The sequence below is a fragment of the Condylostylus longicornis genome, unplaced genomic scaffold (assembly GCF_029603195.1).
Source record: "Condylostylus longicornis isolate FDR11 unplaced genomic scaffold, ASM2960319v2 ptg000022l, whole genome shotgun sequence".
NCBI classification, from domain to species: Eukaryota; Metazoa; Arthropoda; class Insecta; order Diptera; family Dolichopodidae; genus Condylostylus; species Condylostylus longicornis.
The window spans coordinates 237,408-257,100 of NW_026577991.1; the positions used below are offsets into that span (position 1 = coordinate 237,408).

Here is a 19,693-nt window from a genome sequence, read left to right on the forward strand (position 1 = left end):
GTATGATTGAATGCACCACCTTTTTGCTAAAACAGTTGCACGTATTTCAAGTTTATTCTTCAAGTTTACAAGTTATAATTTACGGTTAATGGATTTTAAATTTTGTTATAGAACAACGGATTACGGGCAATTTGTCCAGCAACTGTCTCCATTATTATAAATATAATTTCCAAGTGGGAGTGTACTAAAGAATTACGTCAAACTACACTTAAATGTTTTGCTTTAATGGTGATAGTTTTGCAACGATCTAGTCCAGAAGAAGTAAGTTTCAATATCGGAATATTGTCTGATAGATAACCGAAAATATTTTTAGCGCCAAATTGAGCTAGTTACAATTATACAACTTTATAGTGATGCCATTTTCAATTTGTTAAAAATTGAACATTTTAAAAACAAAAAAAATCAGACCACGTCTCACTTCGAAATAATTGCAGACGAGACGTCAGAGATTCCTGTAGATGTTACCGCTCTTCAAGCAACTATTGAAAATGTGAATTTGTTCTTGTTAAATCAATCCGACCCAGATTATATATGCTCAGTTATTTTTGAAACGAATTTGGTAGACATACTGATTTCAGTTCCTTTTAAAATTGAGGTAAGTGTCTTACATTTAATAAATAATTTCTTAAAAGTAATTTTAGAAGTAATTTTTTCTTTAATTGGCACGCAGTACTTTTCATACACGTTTGACAAATATATTTTCCAAAGGGTTTTGCAATCCCGAGATTTTTGAAAACCCAAAAAAGCGTCTTAGGTTTGTTTTCCGGGCATTTTAATTTCAAAGTAACTTTATATATAGGCGTTGGCACTTGCCTTTGATGAAACATACATGAAGTTTTTGCTATACAAAATCTCGGCTGACAGAAATTCTTATATTTTTGTTATGTCAAGTCCAAAACCAACATATTGCTTATAAGCCAACATCAAGTTGCTTATAATGTAATATTTGACGATTTTATGAGGAAAATACAGCTTTTGTTCGCATGAACATCAAATAACTTCAAATTTACATTTCTCTTGTAAAATCAAATAAAACTAAAATCAAATTAAAAATAAATAAATTAAAAAAATAATTAATATATAGGAGCATATAATAGAGGGATTTCTTTGAAGATTTTCGATGATTCAGAATTTCGATAATTGGATAATTAAATATTTGAACATAATGTATTTTATTCAAGATTTGTATTATTACAAAAACACTATCTATATGGTTTTTTTTTAGGATTGGAATATTAACACAGAAATAATTTTATGTAATCTAATCAAAATCTTATCATCACTGACAAAATCATCGAATCAAATTATAAAGAACATTAATGAAACGAAAAAAATTGATAAACTATTTGATGGTATCCAGCGTCTTGGAAAACCCACTGAAAAGTTGCTTCAGTTGTGCTTTAGTTTGGCTTTTGATAATGATGTAAAAAGTCTTGTAATTCCAGAAGTTATATTGAAATTAATAAAATGGCTTACAAAAATGAACGAAAATGAACAAAATTACTTGAGTAATTTAATTTTAAAGGGCTGTACACATAATTACAAATGGTATCGCATTAAAATTTTTTGCATATATATTTCTGATTTTTTTTGTATTACAGTAAACTGAAATCGTGTGAAGTACTTACAATTTTCGCAATATGTGATTCTATTACAAATTTCGATCTTTTATCAGAAGCCTGTATTAACAATTTATTGAAATTAATGGAAGAACTTGCTAAACTAAGTATACAGCCAAAAGAAATGAAACGTATAATGTGGTTGCTTCGAAGGAAAAGTAAATTTCCGTACTCAAAAAAATTATTGCAAGTAGGTCAATGCATTAAATTTTCTATTCGTTTTATATCTAAATTAAATTCTAGAGTCTAGTCACAATAACTTTGCAAAGTGCAATTTCTACTAACTGTCGAACGCAATATTTAGATATACAAAACCCTGAAGACGGTATAATTGTGCAGGGTATCAAAAATTGGACTGTATCAGGATCATATGGATTTATATTCCATTGCTTATTGAGATTAGATCCAATAGATTTATCTATAAGTAACAAAAGTGTTCGTAGGATGATATTCAGGTCAGTTTCTTTAGTTTTGGAAATTATAATTTTAAAATTTTCTATTTTTCAGAATAAACACCAGTTCGAACATAGGATATGAAATTTTTATGCAAAACAACGGTAACTTAATAGTAGCAGCTCTAACACGCCGTGAATATTTAACGTCATCTGTTACTGCAAAATCTTTATTAGATGGGCGTTGGCATTATATTACAGTTGCCATTTTGCCGCCAAAAAGACCCTTTTCTTACAGTCAAATTAACGTGTATATAGATTTTTTACAAAAACTAAGTACTACGTTAAAGGTTCAATCTATAAGTGAGGTAAAGAAAATCCGTCGTTCTTAAAACATAAATATCAAAAATCGTTTTTTTAGCCTTTCAGCTCTTGCACAATAGGATCCACTTTCACGGCTGCTCAACCAGACAATTTAGTTGAAACAAGGTATACCCGTTCAGCTTCTCAGGATAACACAAATATAAGGGGTATACTGCCAAATTTTCTAGAAAGAACCCTTTCTTCTAACGTAAAAATAGTATAAATTAAAAATCTTGAAACATTGTGAAAATTTTGAAATTGTAGGTCTCAAATTATTTTACTCTCCCATTAAGAAGCTCAACGGGATTTGATCCTAATGTAAAAAATTTCCCAATAGGAATGGAAAATAATGTTTTTGGAGATCCAACGTGTTTAAGAGGTCAAATCGATTCCATTATTTTAGCTGATCCTGCAACTAATATAAAGACAATATTTGATATTGGTAAGCACAGCCGCATTTAATGATGCAAACTTTGTAATACGTCTTATTTTCTTGTTTGTTAACCTCATATCTTAGGCGACAACTTTCCATCAATGTTTTCTCAAGATGCTGAGACGCTTGATATTGCTTCGCGTTTTGTATTTTGTTATTCAGCTGCCTCTTATTACAGTAATATTTGCCCTGATTTAGTTCCTGGAGGTAAATTTCCTGGTGTATTTCATGGTCAACATTACCGTCTGCTTAAAATTCAGGTAAGCTGTGTTACATATAGTGAAAACTACTTTCACTTTTTTTCATCACTCAAATAAAAATGTTTCGTAGTCAAATTAATTTTGATGTAGTTAGTAATTTTTTGCACCAGATGTATGTTCTACATGTCCTGAAATATCAAAAATATTCTTAAATAATTTAAATTTACTTCAATTTCATTTTTCAAACAGAACACAATTCATAGCATTGGTGGAATACAGTGTATTTTGCCTATTTTAGACAATCTTGTAAGAGAGTCAGAAAATCTTATTATTACATCTGACAATGATGTTCTGGATATTGATTCATATAAGCCTTCTAAAGGGGATGAGTTTTCTGATTGGGACGTTATATCAACAACTTCATACACGGAATGGAAAATGCTTCAAAACCCAATTGCTAGTTTTATATGTTTTCTTAGATATCTAACTCAGAATAACGAAAAAAATCAAAATGATTTGCTGACGTCAAAATCTTTGGAAGCTATAAGTATGCTTTTGATGAAATGTGACTCAAAAATATTTGACGTGCATGCTCTCATGTCAATTCATCTATTTATTGAATCTATACAAAATCAACAATCATTAAGTAATTATGAATTATTGAATTGTATGCATTCCGAAATTGCTTTCAACTTTGCCATTTGGTCTAGAATGCAATTTCAAATCACTCTGGGTCACATTCAGTATTTGGGAACAATGATAAAGAATGATAGAAAATATTTCCGGAAAAATTTTGGAGTACAATTTGTCTTAGATACGATACGATATTTTTATTCTACACCAGATAATATTCCTGAGGATGATGCAAAAACCATACGATCCACTCTATTAAACATAATACGATATTATTTACAAAAGGATATCAATATTAAAGAAGTAAGATACTATAATATAATTGATTTTAAAATGTTTTTAAATTAATCCTTATATTTCCAGGTTGGTCACATAATTTCTTTTGTTGCATCAACGAAACAGGAACAAATTTTAATAGAACTTTTAGAAATGCTCCTGTTTTATCTTAAAGGAAAATCTTGCAAAGATCAAATGGTTTTATTATTATATGAACCAAATACTGCTGTTCTCTTTTATAATATTTTTATAGATAAATTATATAGTGATGAAATTCACAGTGCAACGATTCGGGTAAATATTTTAAAACATTTTTAAAACTCCCATAAAATTTTGTTTCTATTTAGATTATTGATTGCCTTTTATCAACATCACGGGTTCAACTAAAATACAAACAATTTTTGCGTTTACAAGAAATTTCAGGTGCCGAACCTTGTTCTCTGTATCCAGGATTATTTTCTTTTATATCACCATTTCGTTTAAATTCTACTGTTTTATTAACATTAATTGATCATATTTTACTGCCAGATATTGATTATTGTGCTTTAATATTTTTAATGCATCATATGAGTTTGTGTGATGTTTCACAAAAACTAGAAATAGTCAAGAAGTTGTTTCAAAACGTCTTTGCAAGGCATAATGCTCTTGCGAAAATCGCTCAACAAACTGGCTGGCAAGAATCAATAGCTCGTCTTTTAATAAGAAAACCTATTTCAGTTGAACCAGAAAATGTGAAAACTAAAAACTTAGGCCTCGATTTTCATGATATTTTATTAGAAGATAATAATGATTTTGTTCAAGCCGATTTAATAACTTTTTGCGAAAATCAAATAGGAGATTCAAATATGGATAATAGAGAAAACAATTTAATATTAAATGAAATTCAAACAAGTGTAACGGAGGCGGCGAATGTGTTGGAAAATGAAATTAAAGGTAAATCAATGGAAAATAAATGCAAATGTGCAGTTTTATTTTCTCCTGAATTTTCTTTTAGAGATAGCCGAATCAGTAACAGGTGTCGTTGCCGAAAACGTCTCTAACGTTTTCTCAGCTTTAAAGCAGAGAACTTCAGAATTTCAAGAGTCCTTAGAATCTTTCGGTGTTGCAATGGGTACCTCAATAGATTTAGAAACAGTTAGTTTTTACTTAATTTTTAAAATTTGAAAATGGTTAAACACTATATTTTAAGCTTTCAGGAATTTCAATTCGAACAAGAACATCGTCAAATAGCTCAGAAGATCAAAGTTCTTCGCAATCATCCGTTGCTTTGTCGAAAAAAAAGTCAATAGAGGTGATTATTCATACAAAAAAAGAATTAAAAAAATTATGATGTTCTAATTTTTTTATAGAATAATGGCACTATAGATTCCTCTCCAATTCCTGAAACAGATGTAGAAGAGGAACTCGTTTATTTAATTACCAATGCGCTCTTTACAGTATTATGGCGTGGTGTTGGTAATGAAAATATAGGGTGTTGGAAAGAGCGGGGACAGGTTTTAGCGTGCATTAATTTGTTAGGCTTAAACAATGAACTTATAACGTCACATTTAACAATAAAATTGAGAATCTTAGAGTTGGGAGTTCAAGCGAGCCTTTCAGATTTAACTGAACAAGGACATCAAACTCTATACAACCAAGAAGTATAAATTTGGATTCATTTATATATATGAAAAATATTGACTAAACAATTTTAGAACGCATATCAATTACTACGCATGGTGTATGATTTAGTTGTGCTGGGATCAAATGAAGATGAATCAAAAAAATGTTCAATTAAACTATTAGATGGTGTTTTGTCATTAATTGATTCCTTAATGATATTTCAACAGGGGGTTTCTGAAGATTGGTCAGATATGATTCGGTTAAGTCTTGGATTGTTATTGAAATGCTCAGTTCATCCCGATACTGGAATAGTAGCAATGGCCACTGCGAAATTATTGGCTATTTTGCAAAATAGGGCCTTGATTGAATCGACTGAAATGGCATTTTTGTTATTTAGTGTTAATGTAGCTATAGTTAATGCTTTAGAAGGTATATTATTTAATTTTAAATAACATGCTTTTTTTAACTCAACATTAATACTTTTTCTTAAATTAACACTCATTAATTAATTTTTCTCTTCGTATAGTTGACAATAAAGATCTGTACTCATTTTTATTGCCGGTTATAAGAATTTTGTTAAACAAATGTCGTGAAATATTCGCTTTAGAAGTTAATATACCCGATTTACCTCAAACAACATCAGGGCCTGATTTTTTTAAAGAATTTGAAGTTTTCGTTACCACCAAAAGGTGGAAAACCTTTATGGATAAAAAGGTAATAACTCTTCACTTAAAATTACAATAAAAATAATGTTAAAACTAACTATTTAATATTTTCCAACACGATGAAGCAATAAATAACAAGTAAAAAAAAGTAGCTATAAATTTAATAGTATCGATGATTTTTATAACGTTGGGTGTAGGATTCAGTTATCGTTACATTATTTTTGTAATTGAAAGGATCTTGAATCAGTTTTAAGTTATTCAAATTTTTACGCTCATTTAGATTATTGTTTTCAGCACTATATTCGGAACTATTTGTTTCATTTGCTCCAGATTTGTCCTTGTCAAAAATCATTTCATTTGTTTTTCTTATAAAATATTCTGGTGGAATCGTTTTAGTGTATACATTTTGCAAATAAGGCATTTTTGTTGTATTTAACACAATATCGTCAAAACTACTATTTCTTCTTGTTTTTGCTCTTTTTTTATATGTTGGAGTTGTAATTCTTTCTTTAGTTTTTCTATATAATTTTATGTTTGGAATTGATGCAGAAATATTATCATGGTCGATTTCAAAATGGTATGAGGTGACCTTCAGAGGATCCCATTTTGAGGAAGAGATATGACTGCCTGGATTTCTATTTGCTGATGATAGCAGTAAAAGGTTTAATGGAACATTTTTAGTAGAGGAAACACTTTCATTCGTACTGAACTTTTTTACATTTTGATCCGATTCGTTTGAATAATCTTCATTGTACGGTATGTTCGACTCAATCATTTTAGTACTAAGATTTTCTGTGTTTTGATTTTTTGTTCTTCTTTTTTTTGTTCTATTTATTTTATTGTTAATTCTTGTTTGATAAGGAATATTCTTTCTTGAATTCTCTGTGAACTTTTGACGTGAAATATTTTTAATGCTATAAGGTTTGTTTGTAAAATATTCTGGAGGAGATAATGTCGAATTTGTTGCGGCGTATATGGCTGAAATTTTACTTGGCAGACCTTGTGACTCTGAAATAATTGAATAAGAGTCATTTAAAGGAGGGTAATTGTCGTTTAATTGGTCTTCATTTCTAAATGGCATAGCATCGTAAAGAGGTACATCATAACTACTCTTTGAAAAATCATATGCAAATTTCGCCTCATTTTGTAAAGGCAATTCTTGCTGATGGCTAAATATGTGCTTTTCTTCCTGGAAGTCATTATTGTAATGTGAAGATTCTGTCATATAAGTGTTGTAATCTTCTGGCGGTTGAATATATTTTGGTGGTTTCATATTTTGCGATGATTGATGATTTGTATTTCCTGTATACATTTTGGGTGCAGTTAAATAAGGCACTTTAACCTTATTGTTTTTATTAAAATAATTTTCCACATTTAATGGTTTATCGTATAAGTTTCCGTCTTGAGGTGGTTCTCCAAAGTGATACTGTTTTTTTTTCTTTGGTAGTACAAGTTCGCCGTCAGATACAGGTAATGGTACACCATATTTTGTATGAGGAATATAGTATTCTTTCTGAGCATCTTTATGTTTTTCCCATGGCATATCTATGGTAAAGGAGGATTTGTGATAAGTGACAGGCTTTCTTGGAATATCGTTTTGCTTGGGTGAATGATGCCAATAACTCTCTTCAGGTATATCATATGTTTCTTGATAATCTAAAAACAAATTTGTGATTTATTAACATTTAAGTTAACGCAAGTGTTAAGGAATTTGTTTTACCTATGCCATGTGAAGCAGAAACATCTGTCCATTGATTTTGTATTTGAAATTTTTCCCGCTCATTTACTCTATGCTGATTAAATTTTTGTTGTAATAAGTATTTTTGGAACTTTTCATTATATAAGTCAAATTTAATTGGTTCCTTTTCGTATTCTGAAAAGGCGACATCCTCAAAATTGAAGTCAGAGCCTAATTCTTTATAAAAATTTTCATATTCATTAGGGTTACTACTACTTGTAAAAGGCAAAGATCCACTTGGATGATTTTTATGCACATTGTCTTTTAATTTTGGGTAAGACAGAGGCTCCGCATTAATAAAGCCTGGTGGACCGTATTTAATTTTTGGTTGCTTTACTCTTCTCCTAAGTTTAGGTTTAGGTCGCCGTTTTATTTTTTGAGCTTTTTGTTTTATTATTGTAATTGGTTTATGATGTCGATAACGAATTAGAGCTTCTGGTGTACCCAAAATTTCAGGTAATTCTTTATTGAACGAAGAATTATCTTTTTTTAAGCTTATTTCGTTTTTTGATTTTAATTTAATTTCTTCAGCGACACATATATTGAAATATACAAAAAACTGTAAAAAAAAACAATATAAAAAATATTACTTTGCTTAGGCAATATAGTATAAATATGCATGTGTAAAGCAAATTTGTAAATCTGATTGTGTAAAGAAAATATTTTTTATATTTATTTAAATTATTAGTAATTGTAATTAATTTTTTTAAGTATTTTATTTAAATTATTTATATATTTTTAATATATTTGTAATTATATTATATTATATAACTAATATTATTATTATTAATTCATATTAAAACCATTTACTGCATTAAATACACTGTCCTTCAGAAAAACTTGTACTTTTGCATTGTAATCCAAAAACAATTTTGTTTATTCTTTTGTAATTTATATTTCCAATTTTTTCAATATCAACTTTTATTTTGGTATAAAATTTATGGAAGAAAATGCTTTAATTTTAATTAGATTTTTTTGAAAACAAGAAAATTTTTAAAATAATGGAATAGACAAGCATTTTAAATCAAATATAACAACAAATAGTATTTATTCAATTTTGTTGGAGTTTTAAACGGCAATTGACAGGTGCTCCTTTAATAGTTTTTTTTCTAAATCCAATAAATTTTTATTACGAAAATTTGTAATAACGTGCTTGTTTAAAATTATTAACTTTGACATACATTTATGTATGTATATACAGGCTTTAAAAATTGCTCTTCCATAAACTGATTTAATCATTATTTATGCATTAGGCAAATGTAACTGAAATTAAAACTGAAGAAAACTTGAGTTTAAGATGAGTGGATATAAAACATTTGTACATAGGAAATTGAAAAATAAACCATTTGTTTAAAATCTTTTCACACTAAAATTTTTAGACTTTAAGATTGTACCTTTTAAACAATTTTTCTAAAAAGCATCATTTAAAAATCATTTTTTAATTATGCAATATTTAAAGTATTCATTATAAAGTTTTATACTAATGAGCTGAAATAACCCGTATTTGATTATATGTGCATACATATAATTTTACGGAAACTGTTTACGAGAAGTTGGTCTTCTTCTACTACATGTCTTAGTTCTGATCAGCGGATATTGGCGAAACTGGATTTCCACAATTTAAAGAAACTATTTTCGCTATCGGACCCAACGGGTTTTCTCGAAGTTCTATATTTCATTCCCGTTTTCCTGCAAACAAATCATCTCATTCTGCGGAGTATACATTAACTTTGAATTAATTAAGTGAGAGAAAGTGCTTGTTTACCTTTTTAGGTAGATAGAGTTTCCTAGAAATAAAATTATTATTGGGGTTTTTGGTAAATTTGTTGCCATTTTCAAATCTAATATAAAATATATTCTAACAAATTTAAAGGCTTAGCTTTTATTCGTTTCAGATGATCGTATCATGATATATTACACACAAAAAATTTAATATACCATGTGAATTTCTAAAACATTGTTTGAAAAAAGAAATTTGCAAAAAAAAATTTTTCATAAGGAAACAATTGAATAAAAATACTTTGGGCCATAAATAAATTTTAAAAAATTTGTTTTTGCATGTTACACATACATATTTTCTAAGAGAAACTTTCTTTTTTGTTTTTTTAAATATTCAAAGTTCATTGTCCTCATATTTTTGTGAAAAAAAAAAAAATTTCCAAAGATTTTTCTTTTTATTAATATTGATCAATGATTGGTAAATTTGCAAGTGAAAGTTTATTTTTTTCCTATATAAAAAAAATCAGAATTAACAAGTTTTGATTCAAGGAGAAAAATTATACAAATTTTATGTTCAGTTTCAGAACAATCGTTTTCTTTGAAGTACAACACATGTTTTAGGTAAAACAACACTTCAAAATAAGCACTTTTCCATACTTGAAACTGTTAGTACAAACTGTTTAATGTTTAATGTCATAATTACTTTCATCGTTTTTAAACATATTTATGCATAATTATTATGTACTTGTTATATTTAGTTTTATCAAACTCACTTACAAGAATAAATTTTATAAAATTCCTCATTTTTCATCTAAATATATAATATAGTAATAATTATAATTATAAAACATAACAGTAGAAAAACAGACAAAAAAACACAAAAAGAACCAAAAAAAATAATTAGGTTCTTTTTCCAGAATACTATTTATTAGTCGGATCTTTATTTTAATTATATACTTTCACGTTTTAATGCTTAAAGTTTTTATATAACTACATATATAACTGATTTTAAAACATTACCACTTGACTTTCTTTATTATACTAACATTATATGTCTATTAAATATTTTCTTTTATAAAAAATCAAGTTCACGATATTTTTAATAAGCTAACGTATTGTAGATTGAACAATTCTGAAAGTGTATGTTCACTCTGATGCCAACAAAACTTAAAGAAACAAATTATGAAAAATTATTTGTTGCTTTTTTATACATCTGCCTCAGAAAATTTTCTTTACATATAAGTAAATATAATTTGCAATCAACAATCTTTCCATAAATTTTTTAAATTTAGTATGCACATACATTTTCTCCATGTTGACTAAATGCTATATAATGTATGTATAATTGCATTTACGGTTACAAACCTTTTTATATAATTTTTTTAGCGAGTCAATTAAATAACTGGTTGAGTTTTTCATTTTCTTTATTTTGTTTTCATTTTCTGATTTTGTTTTAAATTTTTGCTGTGTACGAGTTTTTTTTACATGCATTATAAATATTGCAACCGTAAAATAATTTTCTTTATTAACTTATTAACTAAAATAGTGTTATTTGATTTGAAGAAGTTATGTGCAGATGTTTATTATTAAAATTTACCAAATTATATAAGCCTATACTCTACATTACTAAAAAATTCAATACATTACATTGCTGTATTCTTCTTTTTATTCGAAATATCTCAAATTAAGAAAATATAATTAAAATAAATCATTATCACTTTTCCAAAAAATTTTTGAAAAATAGTGCTCATAAATTTCACTCTGTCCTTCCGCCCGTCAGTCCTTCTGTCTATGTGTCTGTTTACAAAACTTCTACACCCTTAAAGATAGAAAGCTGAAATATGTACATAGATCTTTACTAGAAACTAATTTTCGTAGAACAAAATTTTTACCTATCTCTCCTCACCCCTTCTATCACCCCTCCAAAAGTTATACAACCCCAAAACCCTAAAAATGCAATTTTTCAACTATTTACTGTAGGCGAACCATAAGCATTTTTCACATTTTGCAAACCCAGAAATGCGGTGGGTTGCTTGTTATACCGCGGCATACTATACTTGAACTTTAAAAAAACAAAATGTCAGCTAAACTTTACTGTTGTTTAATATCCATTTTTTTACAAATCTTTGATGTTGTTTTTTTTTTCTAAACTCCAAGTTGTAAAGGTCTGAAATTATAACAGCTTTTAGACACTTATAAATAGTTTATTTTGTTAGAAGAAAAATTTTTTTCTATCTCCACCCCCTCTTAAGGTATCGCCCCACGAAATTTGTAAAATTTTAATTTGGCATCTTATATTTGCGAAATCGCAAACTTTTTCAAATTTCTACAAATGCAGAAAGATAACGGCAAATGTCATGCCATTAAAAAATATAATTAGTTTCCTTAACTCACGGAATTAACCCTTAAAATCGAGCATTATGTTAACGCCTTTTTAAATATTATTTTGCTTTATTTCAAAGATTGCATAAATTGTTTACCCTAAATATATGCAAACCTAGAAATAGTTTTTTATATGAATGAAAATAATTTGAATAGTGTAGTAGGTCTACATAGATCGTTTTTAAACAGTATTTTCACATGTTGAAATGAAAAGTGCTACATTACAAACCATTGATTTGACCCAACTTTATTTTTATATCATATAATACACAATAAATACTTCAATTGCAAACAAGTGTGTCTTATTATATATTTCTATTTAGTTCTAAATTTTGAAAAGCTGAAATATTTTACATACATTTGCAGAAGCCGCTATTTTTTTTAATTAGCAACTGTCCATTTTACAAATGAAATCTCATTTTCACATAGCTTTACGCATGTGTTAAACTAGTTCACTTTCCAAATATATATCTTCGAATGTTATTCATAGTAATTGTAGTGCCGAGAAGAGGACGTTTATGTTGAGAACATTCTATCTTTTTTATTGAGAATATGTATACATTTGGAGTGTATCATAAATTTAGATATATGTCTCAATTTCTTCTGTTTCGCCTTAGTACTTTCAACCCCAGCTTTCTCTTGTATATACCATTGCGCAAGTTAGGTTATGCCATCCACGTATTCTGTGTATTCTCTGAGTCGCCTAAACGGCATTGTTTTTAATTGAGTAAAATTAAGTTCACAGCCAGCATTTTTTCGTCAATTCTTGTGTTATCAAATTCAAGACGCTTTATTGATCAATGCGTTCAAGTTGTTAAACGTATATAGAAAATTTTTACCATATCACTAGACTCTTTTTATACAATATGCACAAGTATATATGAGTGGTTATATTTATAACCCAACAAGTTATAAAACTACTGAAAAACTTTCATTTTGGTTTTCTGCTATTCAGCCGGTATTTTAAAACTTTTGTTTGCATAACAAATATTTGTGTTGCATCAGGACTTTCGTACTTTCGTATTTTTATTTAACGTTCAAAAAGAAGTATAGGTTTCTTGCGGTAAACTTGTCTCGAAAAAGGTTCCGCAGAGAGCCATAAACACAAGATATCAAATATCAATAAAAAGCTCTTAAAGTACAAGAGATGAAAAGAATGTAAAACTGTACACCATCTTTGTTAATAAGAAGCTAAGCCAACCTTATTAACTAGTAATTAATTTAAAAAATACATATAAATTATATATCTTATTTTACTATTAAATAAAAAGTGTATTGTTAGACATTATTGTTAATATTTTGATATGATAGAATATGCTTTAACCCTTTTTTGCCGGAGAACAGAAATAGGCGAAATCTGTTGCTAAATTGTTAATTAAACTTAAATTTTTGTATATTTTTAAACGATTTGAAGTTGGTGATGCTTGAGAGTAGCGTCAGTCAACAAAGGTTAAATGAAATATAATATAATGCACTTTATCAAAAAAATATTATATAATAACTTTCAACAAGGCTACAAAAATAGTATTAATTATTGTACAATACACTAACAATAAAAGATTCTGTAAAAATTTTTTAATTAAAAAACAATTGTAAAATATTAATATCAAGTTAATAATAACTGGCTTCTGATTTATAAAATTAAAAAACTTTATGTGTATGTAAATTAAATGCATACATACGTTCACATTTCAAATTTTTTTTATTTTTATGATATATTTCTAAAGATTAAACCTTTGTATGACGTATATCAAAAAGAAACTGAAGCAACGTTATGGGAACCTATTAATAGATTTTGGGCTGAGTGCTATGAAGCTTGTAAAGCAGCATCAAAGAAACGGGGAAATATTCAGTATGAAAGTAGAAAAATATTTCAGGTATTATTCTTTTCATAAAAATTATTAAAAATATTTTTTATATTTAATACTTCAAAATTAATACTTAAAAATTTTATTTTAATGATCATTCATTTTTATAGCACAAGATTATTACTCCATGGAAGGTGAAGCAGATAGAAGAACTTTCAAGATTAAATATGGTTAATGTGCATATCAAAACTAAAAATAACTTAAACAAGAAAAGGTGGAAAAGTACAGAAAGATTTTTATATGGGCTCCGTGGACCGTGGTACTGTGGGTATGTATACATTATAATATTCGTGATAATTGCAAACTTGTTAATTGAATTTTATGCACAATTGAAATAGTTTAATTTCCCCTTTCCAAATATAAAATACAGCAAAGTTTTTTCCCCTATTTTGAAGAAATTATTTTTTAGGAAGATATATAATGTTTTTAAAGAAACATCAGAAAAAGTGTTGTTGTAAACCGGAGTCTATCTTAACCGCAAAATTTGAAAAAAAACGAGTAAAAATATAGTTGACCTTGTCAACTCTGCGATACTAGTACGAATTTGTTATCCTATGTGCGAATAAATATGCCATCACTGACGATGGGACAGACTATGACTTTAAGTTGCCGTATTACCATATTAATTTATGCAAAATTTCAGTACTGTGTTCTTCAAAAGACTATGTGTACCAAACTACTATTGAAGTTGTATGGCAGCTACCAGGAAGAGCCAAGAAATTTAACGAATTTTATCAAGCACATCGGCCCTACTAATATATTCGCTTGTGTGAAATTTCAATACCATAGTTTTTATAGTTTCTGAGATATAGCCAAATAAATTTTGAAGTTGTATGGCAGCTACCCGAACCGGTACCCCGATTATGCCCAATTTAAATAGGGTTCTGGCACTTATTACAATAAATCATTTGTGAAAATTTGGTAAAGTTACCCCAATTAGTTTTTGAGTTATCGTTAGGACGGACGGACAGACAGACAAAGTTAAATCATGTTTCAATATATATGGAATGTATTGTGTACAACTACGGATCGGACGGACGGACAGACAAATCTAAATCATGTTTTAATATATATGGAATGTATTGTGTACAACTATAGATTAAAAATCTAGTTAAAAAATAGTTACTATTCATGTAATTTTTTACGTTAAGCTCAATCTCGTGCAGAAGTTTGAGGCGCCAAGTAATAGTTTAGGCCAGAAATTTCCTAAAAATGCATATAAAATGATTTTTCGTAAAATTTAAAAATTTTCCCAGCTTTTGAAACAAGTCCTCTATTTTTACTATACATATGTATACTTGTTTGAAGAAAAGTTAGACATACTTTGAAGCAGAAAAATAAGACAATAAAAGCATATGAAATGAGTTTTGTAAAATTTTAAATATTTTTCCGAATTTTAAATTCAAGACCAGAAATTTTTCAAAAAACAAATTTCTCAATGTAAAGGGCATACAAACTTATGCACAAAATGTGGTGTAGAAAGTTTTTTAATTTAAGTTAAGGGGTTTAAGTTTGGTCTAGAAAAACTAAGAAATAAATTTGTTTAAAAGGAATTTTTCAGTATTTTGAAAAATTAACAAAAGTCCAACGTTCGCCTATTCCTGCTGTTACTGCAATTTTTTATAAATACGAGTATATTTAAAAATGTAACATATATACGTAAAATTAAGAATTTAGAATTTTACAGTATCATTTATCAAAATCAAAAAAAAAATTTGTGTAAGAAGTTTAAAATTGCAGATTTAGTTTATAAAAATTTCCTACACAGAATTAAAAACCAACGGTAAATCTATTAGAATTACATATTATACAAAATCTTATATGTAGACATATGGACATCATTTATGTGTAGAACAATTTATGTGTAGATAAGTAAAGACATCATAAGTAAACATACATTATATAATATACATGCATGTAGAATTTTATAGATATTTTATGTATGCTTTTAACATGAATTAAAAATTCAAAGTACCATTATTAATATTTTTTTACTGTTTTTCTACATTTCCGTGTCACAAATTCAGTTTCAAACTGTTGATGTGATAGAATATTTTGTTGTGCCTTGTAAGTTGACTTTTTTTTTTATTTAAATTTTTAAGGAGTCGTAGTGGCAATCTCAAGTCATCTATTTAATGTGATTAAAAAAAATAAAACAAATAACAATTAAAAGTTTACGTAATATGATCAAAATTAAATTGTATACATATACCGAATATTTGTATATAATATATACTACCGGGTGTGTTTAATTTATTGGCAGCTAGTGAAAAAAGAAATAAAATTTTTTTAATAGAGTAAAACAAATCTTTTATGAAGATTCTTTATTAAAAATTTGCTTTTAATTAAAATAATTTACAATAAAATAGTGTTAAAAAAATAAAATAAAGTATATTTTAGAAATATATAGAGCAGTAGTTCACCTCAATATACATATTATGTTTTGATTCAACAAAGCTTAAATTTTTTTTTATATTACAAACAATGGAGAGTTTGCTCAAATTATGTACAGATATAGTAGTAAATTAGTTAAAAAAGCACATGCGCAAAACGAAAAAATGGAAGAACATGATATGAAGATCTTGTGTTCACGTAATTGTTAAAAAAGTTTTTTAAATAACACATATTTTTAATAATAAATATTGCAACAACGAAACTTTTTTTGTTGTTATTACTCTAATTGATCTTATGACACCTATATATAATTCAAATAATAAAATTAATTCAATTTGGTAATATATATATCGTTTTCAAATATTAGGACGCGATTTGCATTCTAATTTGTAGAATTTCACTTTTTAAAAGACAATAAAAAACTAAATAAAAAAAGCATACATTTGTTGGATTAACGTGAAAGTGATGAAGTTTCACGTTACTTTTTACCTGCCCTTATAATAGAAATTAGTGTTAAGAATTGAGAAGCACGTATTGCAATAAAAATTAGCTGATAATATGCAGTTTAAATTATGATTTTTTTATTGGATAAATATAATTTTAAAACTTTCCATTTCCGGAGAGATTACGCAATATCTGCAAAGTATTTAAATAATAATATTATTATTTCTTTCTTTCTGAAGTTTCTTTACCTTTATTTTTAAGTATCCTTCTTTTTTAAATTCACATTTTATTTAAAACATTATGCAAAACAATAAATAGTTTTTTTTTTTGGGGGAAGATTTTAGACAATATTTATACCTGTAAAAGACCTAAGGAAATTATTAATTAGTGGTGTTAGTTCAGAGTATTTGGAGCTTATAATTTATTTTTAATTTAAATTTTTATAATTTATTTTAACTAAACAAAAAAAGATATGGTTAAGGTGAGAAAAAGTAGCAAAAAGGGCAAAATAAATTAACAATATTTAATTAAACTATCATTTTCAAAACATAGATTGGGTTTCTTGTTTTAACAATTATCGCTATAACGGAAGGCGTAACACTTCTTCCAGCACCTTTGAACGTTGCACCTGCAGCTGTTGCTGTCGATACAAATTATGATCCGATACCGCAATATACATTCGCTTACAATGTTCAAGATGCAATAACTGGTGATAGTAAAAGTCAACAAGAAGTGCGTGACGGAGATGTAGTTAGAGGATCATATTCAGTAGCTGATCCAGATGGTACTATTCGGACTGTCTTCTATACAGCTGATCCAGTAAACGGATTTAACGCTGTAGTTGAAAGAGGTCCTGTAGTACAAGTAAGACCAGCATTAGCTCCAGTTACAAGAATAACAGGCTAATTAAAACCTCGATTAAGTATATTGATTTATTAACTTTTTTTTTGTAAAAATAGATGTTTTTGTATATATAAATATAATTCTGTCGTGTGGATTAAAAAAAAAGAGTTTTTCGCTAAGATACGTGAAATATTATAAAAATATGCAATATTTTTAACGAAATTCTAAAAAAATATTATTATCAGTTTTATCCAGCCCGCCCTTGTGCCTGTTTGAAAAACTGCTTGCCCTTTTAAATAAAGGGTTGCAGTATAATGTATAAAAACCTTTAACCCTTTAATTTTTTGTTGAATAAACTAATTTTCCTTTTTTATATCTTCTTCCTTTACCTAAGTATCGCTCCCACTTCTTTAAACTTTTATAAGCTTTATTATACCTTAATAAAAACAAAAACATGATGGTAAATTGTTTCTAACCGATTTTACCAATTTAATTAACCATATAAGTATAAGGGGTTTCATAGAGTGGTGCATTGAACAATTTTTCTCTTTACACATGAAGGTTCTACACATTTTACACATGAAATTTTAATTGATTGTATAACTTGAACATCACGTTAGTGGATCTTTTAACTGATATTCGCCATTATTTGGAGAATAATCAGTTAAATCTGATATCTGTTATTATGTATCTAAGTACTGAAATTATACGCAATGTAATAAAAAATTAGAACTACAAAGACTACATTGAAAAATCGATAGATTGCATAAATCAATGTGACAGGTATGGTACATCTTTTAAAATCACTTATTCGTACGGAAGTAGTCAAGACCAGTTCTGAATGTTCTCACAATTTTTTTTTATTTTTTTCTTAAATCCCAATGTGAATTAGTATCAAATAAATGAATCTTTAAAATTAACTGAAGAGGTATTTTTAACATTATTTAATTAAGCAAACTGTTCTTTAAAAGTTTATTCATTACTTTTTAAAATTATGGGTTTTGTTTTGTTAAAATATTTAAAATAAATATGCATGAGAGTAATTCATAAAAAATTCATTGATAACCGTACTTGTGATTTATGTTCATATATTTCTATTTCATTATTTAAAATAACTTTATAAAAGTTTGGAATTATATGTATAAAAACTTATCGCATATATACACATACATACTCGTATATATAGGTGTTTATGAATAGGTACGCATATTATGTATTTTATTTTGATATTTATAAAAAGCAGTTAATTGATTTTAAAAAGAATGTTTGCTTAAAAACGTTGTTATTTAATTAAAAAAGTTACTTGTACCATTTACCTTATTTGAATAACTAAAATTAAATATTTGCTTCTACATACTTCTACATAAAATATAAAAAGTTGTAATAATGCAAAAAAAATAAGCAATTATTATTTATAACTTACTCAATGCGCATAATTTATGGCTAGTATGTGTACAAAGATGCTAGGATAGTTTTTTTTAATATTATACACAGGGTTGACCAATAGCTTGGTGGAACGTGGAAACCGCATACAAATTTAAATATTTTGTATGTACTTTAAAAAACCAAAAAAAAAATTAAAAAAAAATCATGTACACTGCATATATTACGTATACACCCTCAAGATTACATACTTGCTTTTTCTAAAAAAAATATATTTATAGCTAAAGAAATTAAAAAAGGGTTTAATGGTTTTTGCAGCTCCAGTTGCAGTTGCGTATAAAAATGGTGTGACCTTATTTTTATTGTTTGATTGGATATCAATTTTGTGTTTTTTTGGATATTCACCCCATACTTGGTTATTCATGATAGTTTTCCTTTTTCAAAATTAAATTCAGGTTCGATTCAGTTTTTTATGGAGTTGTTTAGGAATTTAGTTTCAAAAAATTTCTATTTTAAAAATATTAAGAGTTTAGCCTTTTAAACACAAATGAAATTTAAAACATCAATTTCGAATTCTCAGAATTTGGTTTTCATTTTAATTGGATTGGTTTTTTTGAACATTGTTTTATGATTGTTTTTAAATAAATGGCAAGAACAATAATATTAAGTTATTGTAACACATATAAAAATTTTCAAAATTATATTTATTGATAACAATATAAATTATTGTTATTAAGAA

General features: G+C 27.3%; 2 protein-coding genes across 3 annotated transcripts in view; both read left to right on the top strand.

The window, feature by feature from the left end:
* LOC129606918 (neurobeachin-like protein 1) overlaps positions 1-19,693 on the top strand; it is a 29,844-nt gene that overhangs the window by 2,495 nt on the left and 7,656 nt on the right. For both annotated transcript variants that reach the window (XM_055517550.1, XM_055517551.1), the window contains 19 exons: positions 112-261; positions 314-595; positions 1,226-1,548; positions 1,602-1,809; positions 1,863-2,074; positions 2,127-2,379; positions 2,433-2,582; positions 2,639-2,816; positions 2,892-3,067; positions 3,257-3,943; positions 4,004-4,210; positions 4,264-4,849; positions 4,911-5,050; positions 5,106-5,207; positions 5,266-5,556; positions 5,611-5,947; positions 6,045-6,232; positions 13,750-13,899; positions 14,001-14,158. In XM_055517550.1, the coding sequence (XP_055373525.1) occupies positions 112-261; positions 314-595; positions 1,226-1,548; positions 1,602-1,809; positions 1,863-2,074; positions 2,127-2,379; positions 2,433-2,582; positions 2,639-2,816; positions 2,892-3,067; positions 3,257-3,943; positions 4,004-4,210; positions 4,264-4,849; positions 4,911-5,050; positions 5,106-5,207; positions 5,266-5,556; positions 5,611-5,947; positions 6,045-6,232; positions 13,750-13,899; positions 14,001-14,158 (4,778 nt within the window). The remainder of the gene's footprint in view (positions 1-111; positions 262-313; positions 596-1,225; positions 1,549-1,601; positions 1,810-1,862; positions 2,075-2,126; positions 2,380-2,432; positions 2,583-2,638; positions 2,817-2,891; positions 3,068-3,256; positions 3,944-4,003; positions 4,211-4,263; positions 4,850-4,910; positions 5,051-5,105; positions 5,208-5,265; positions 5,557-5,610; positions 5,948-6,044; positions 6,233-13,749; positions 13,900-14,000; positions 14,159-19,693) is intronic.
* Positions 17,078-17,639, top strand: LOC129606919 (cuticle protein 21). Its single transcript, XM_055517552.1, has 2 exons — positions 17,078-17,209; positions 17,281-17,639. The coding sequence occupies exons 1-2, from the start codon at positions 17,201-17,203 to the stop codon at positions 17,632-17,634; spliced, it is 363 nt and encodes a 120-aa protein (XP_055373527.1). The 5' UTR covers positions 17,078-17,200; the 3' UTR covers positions 17,635-17,639.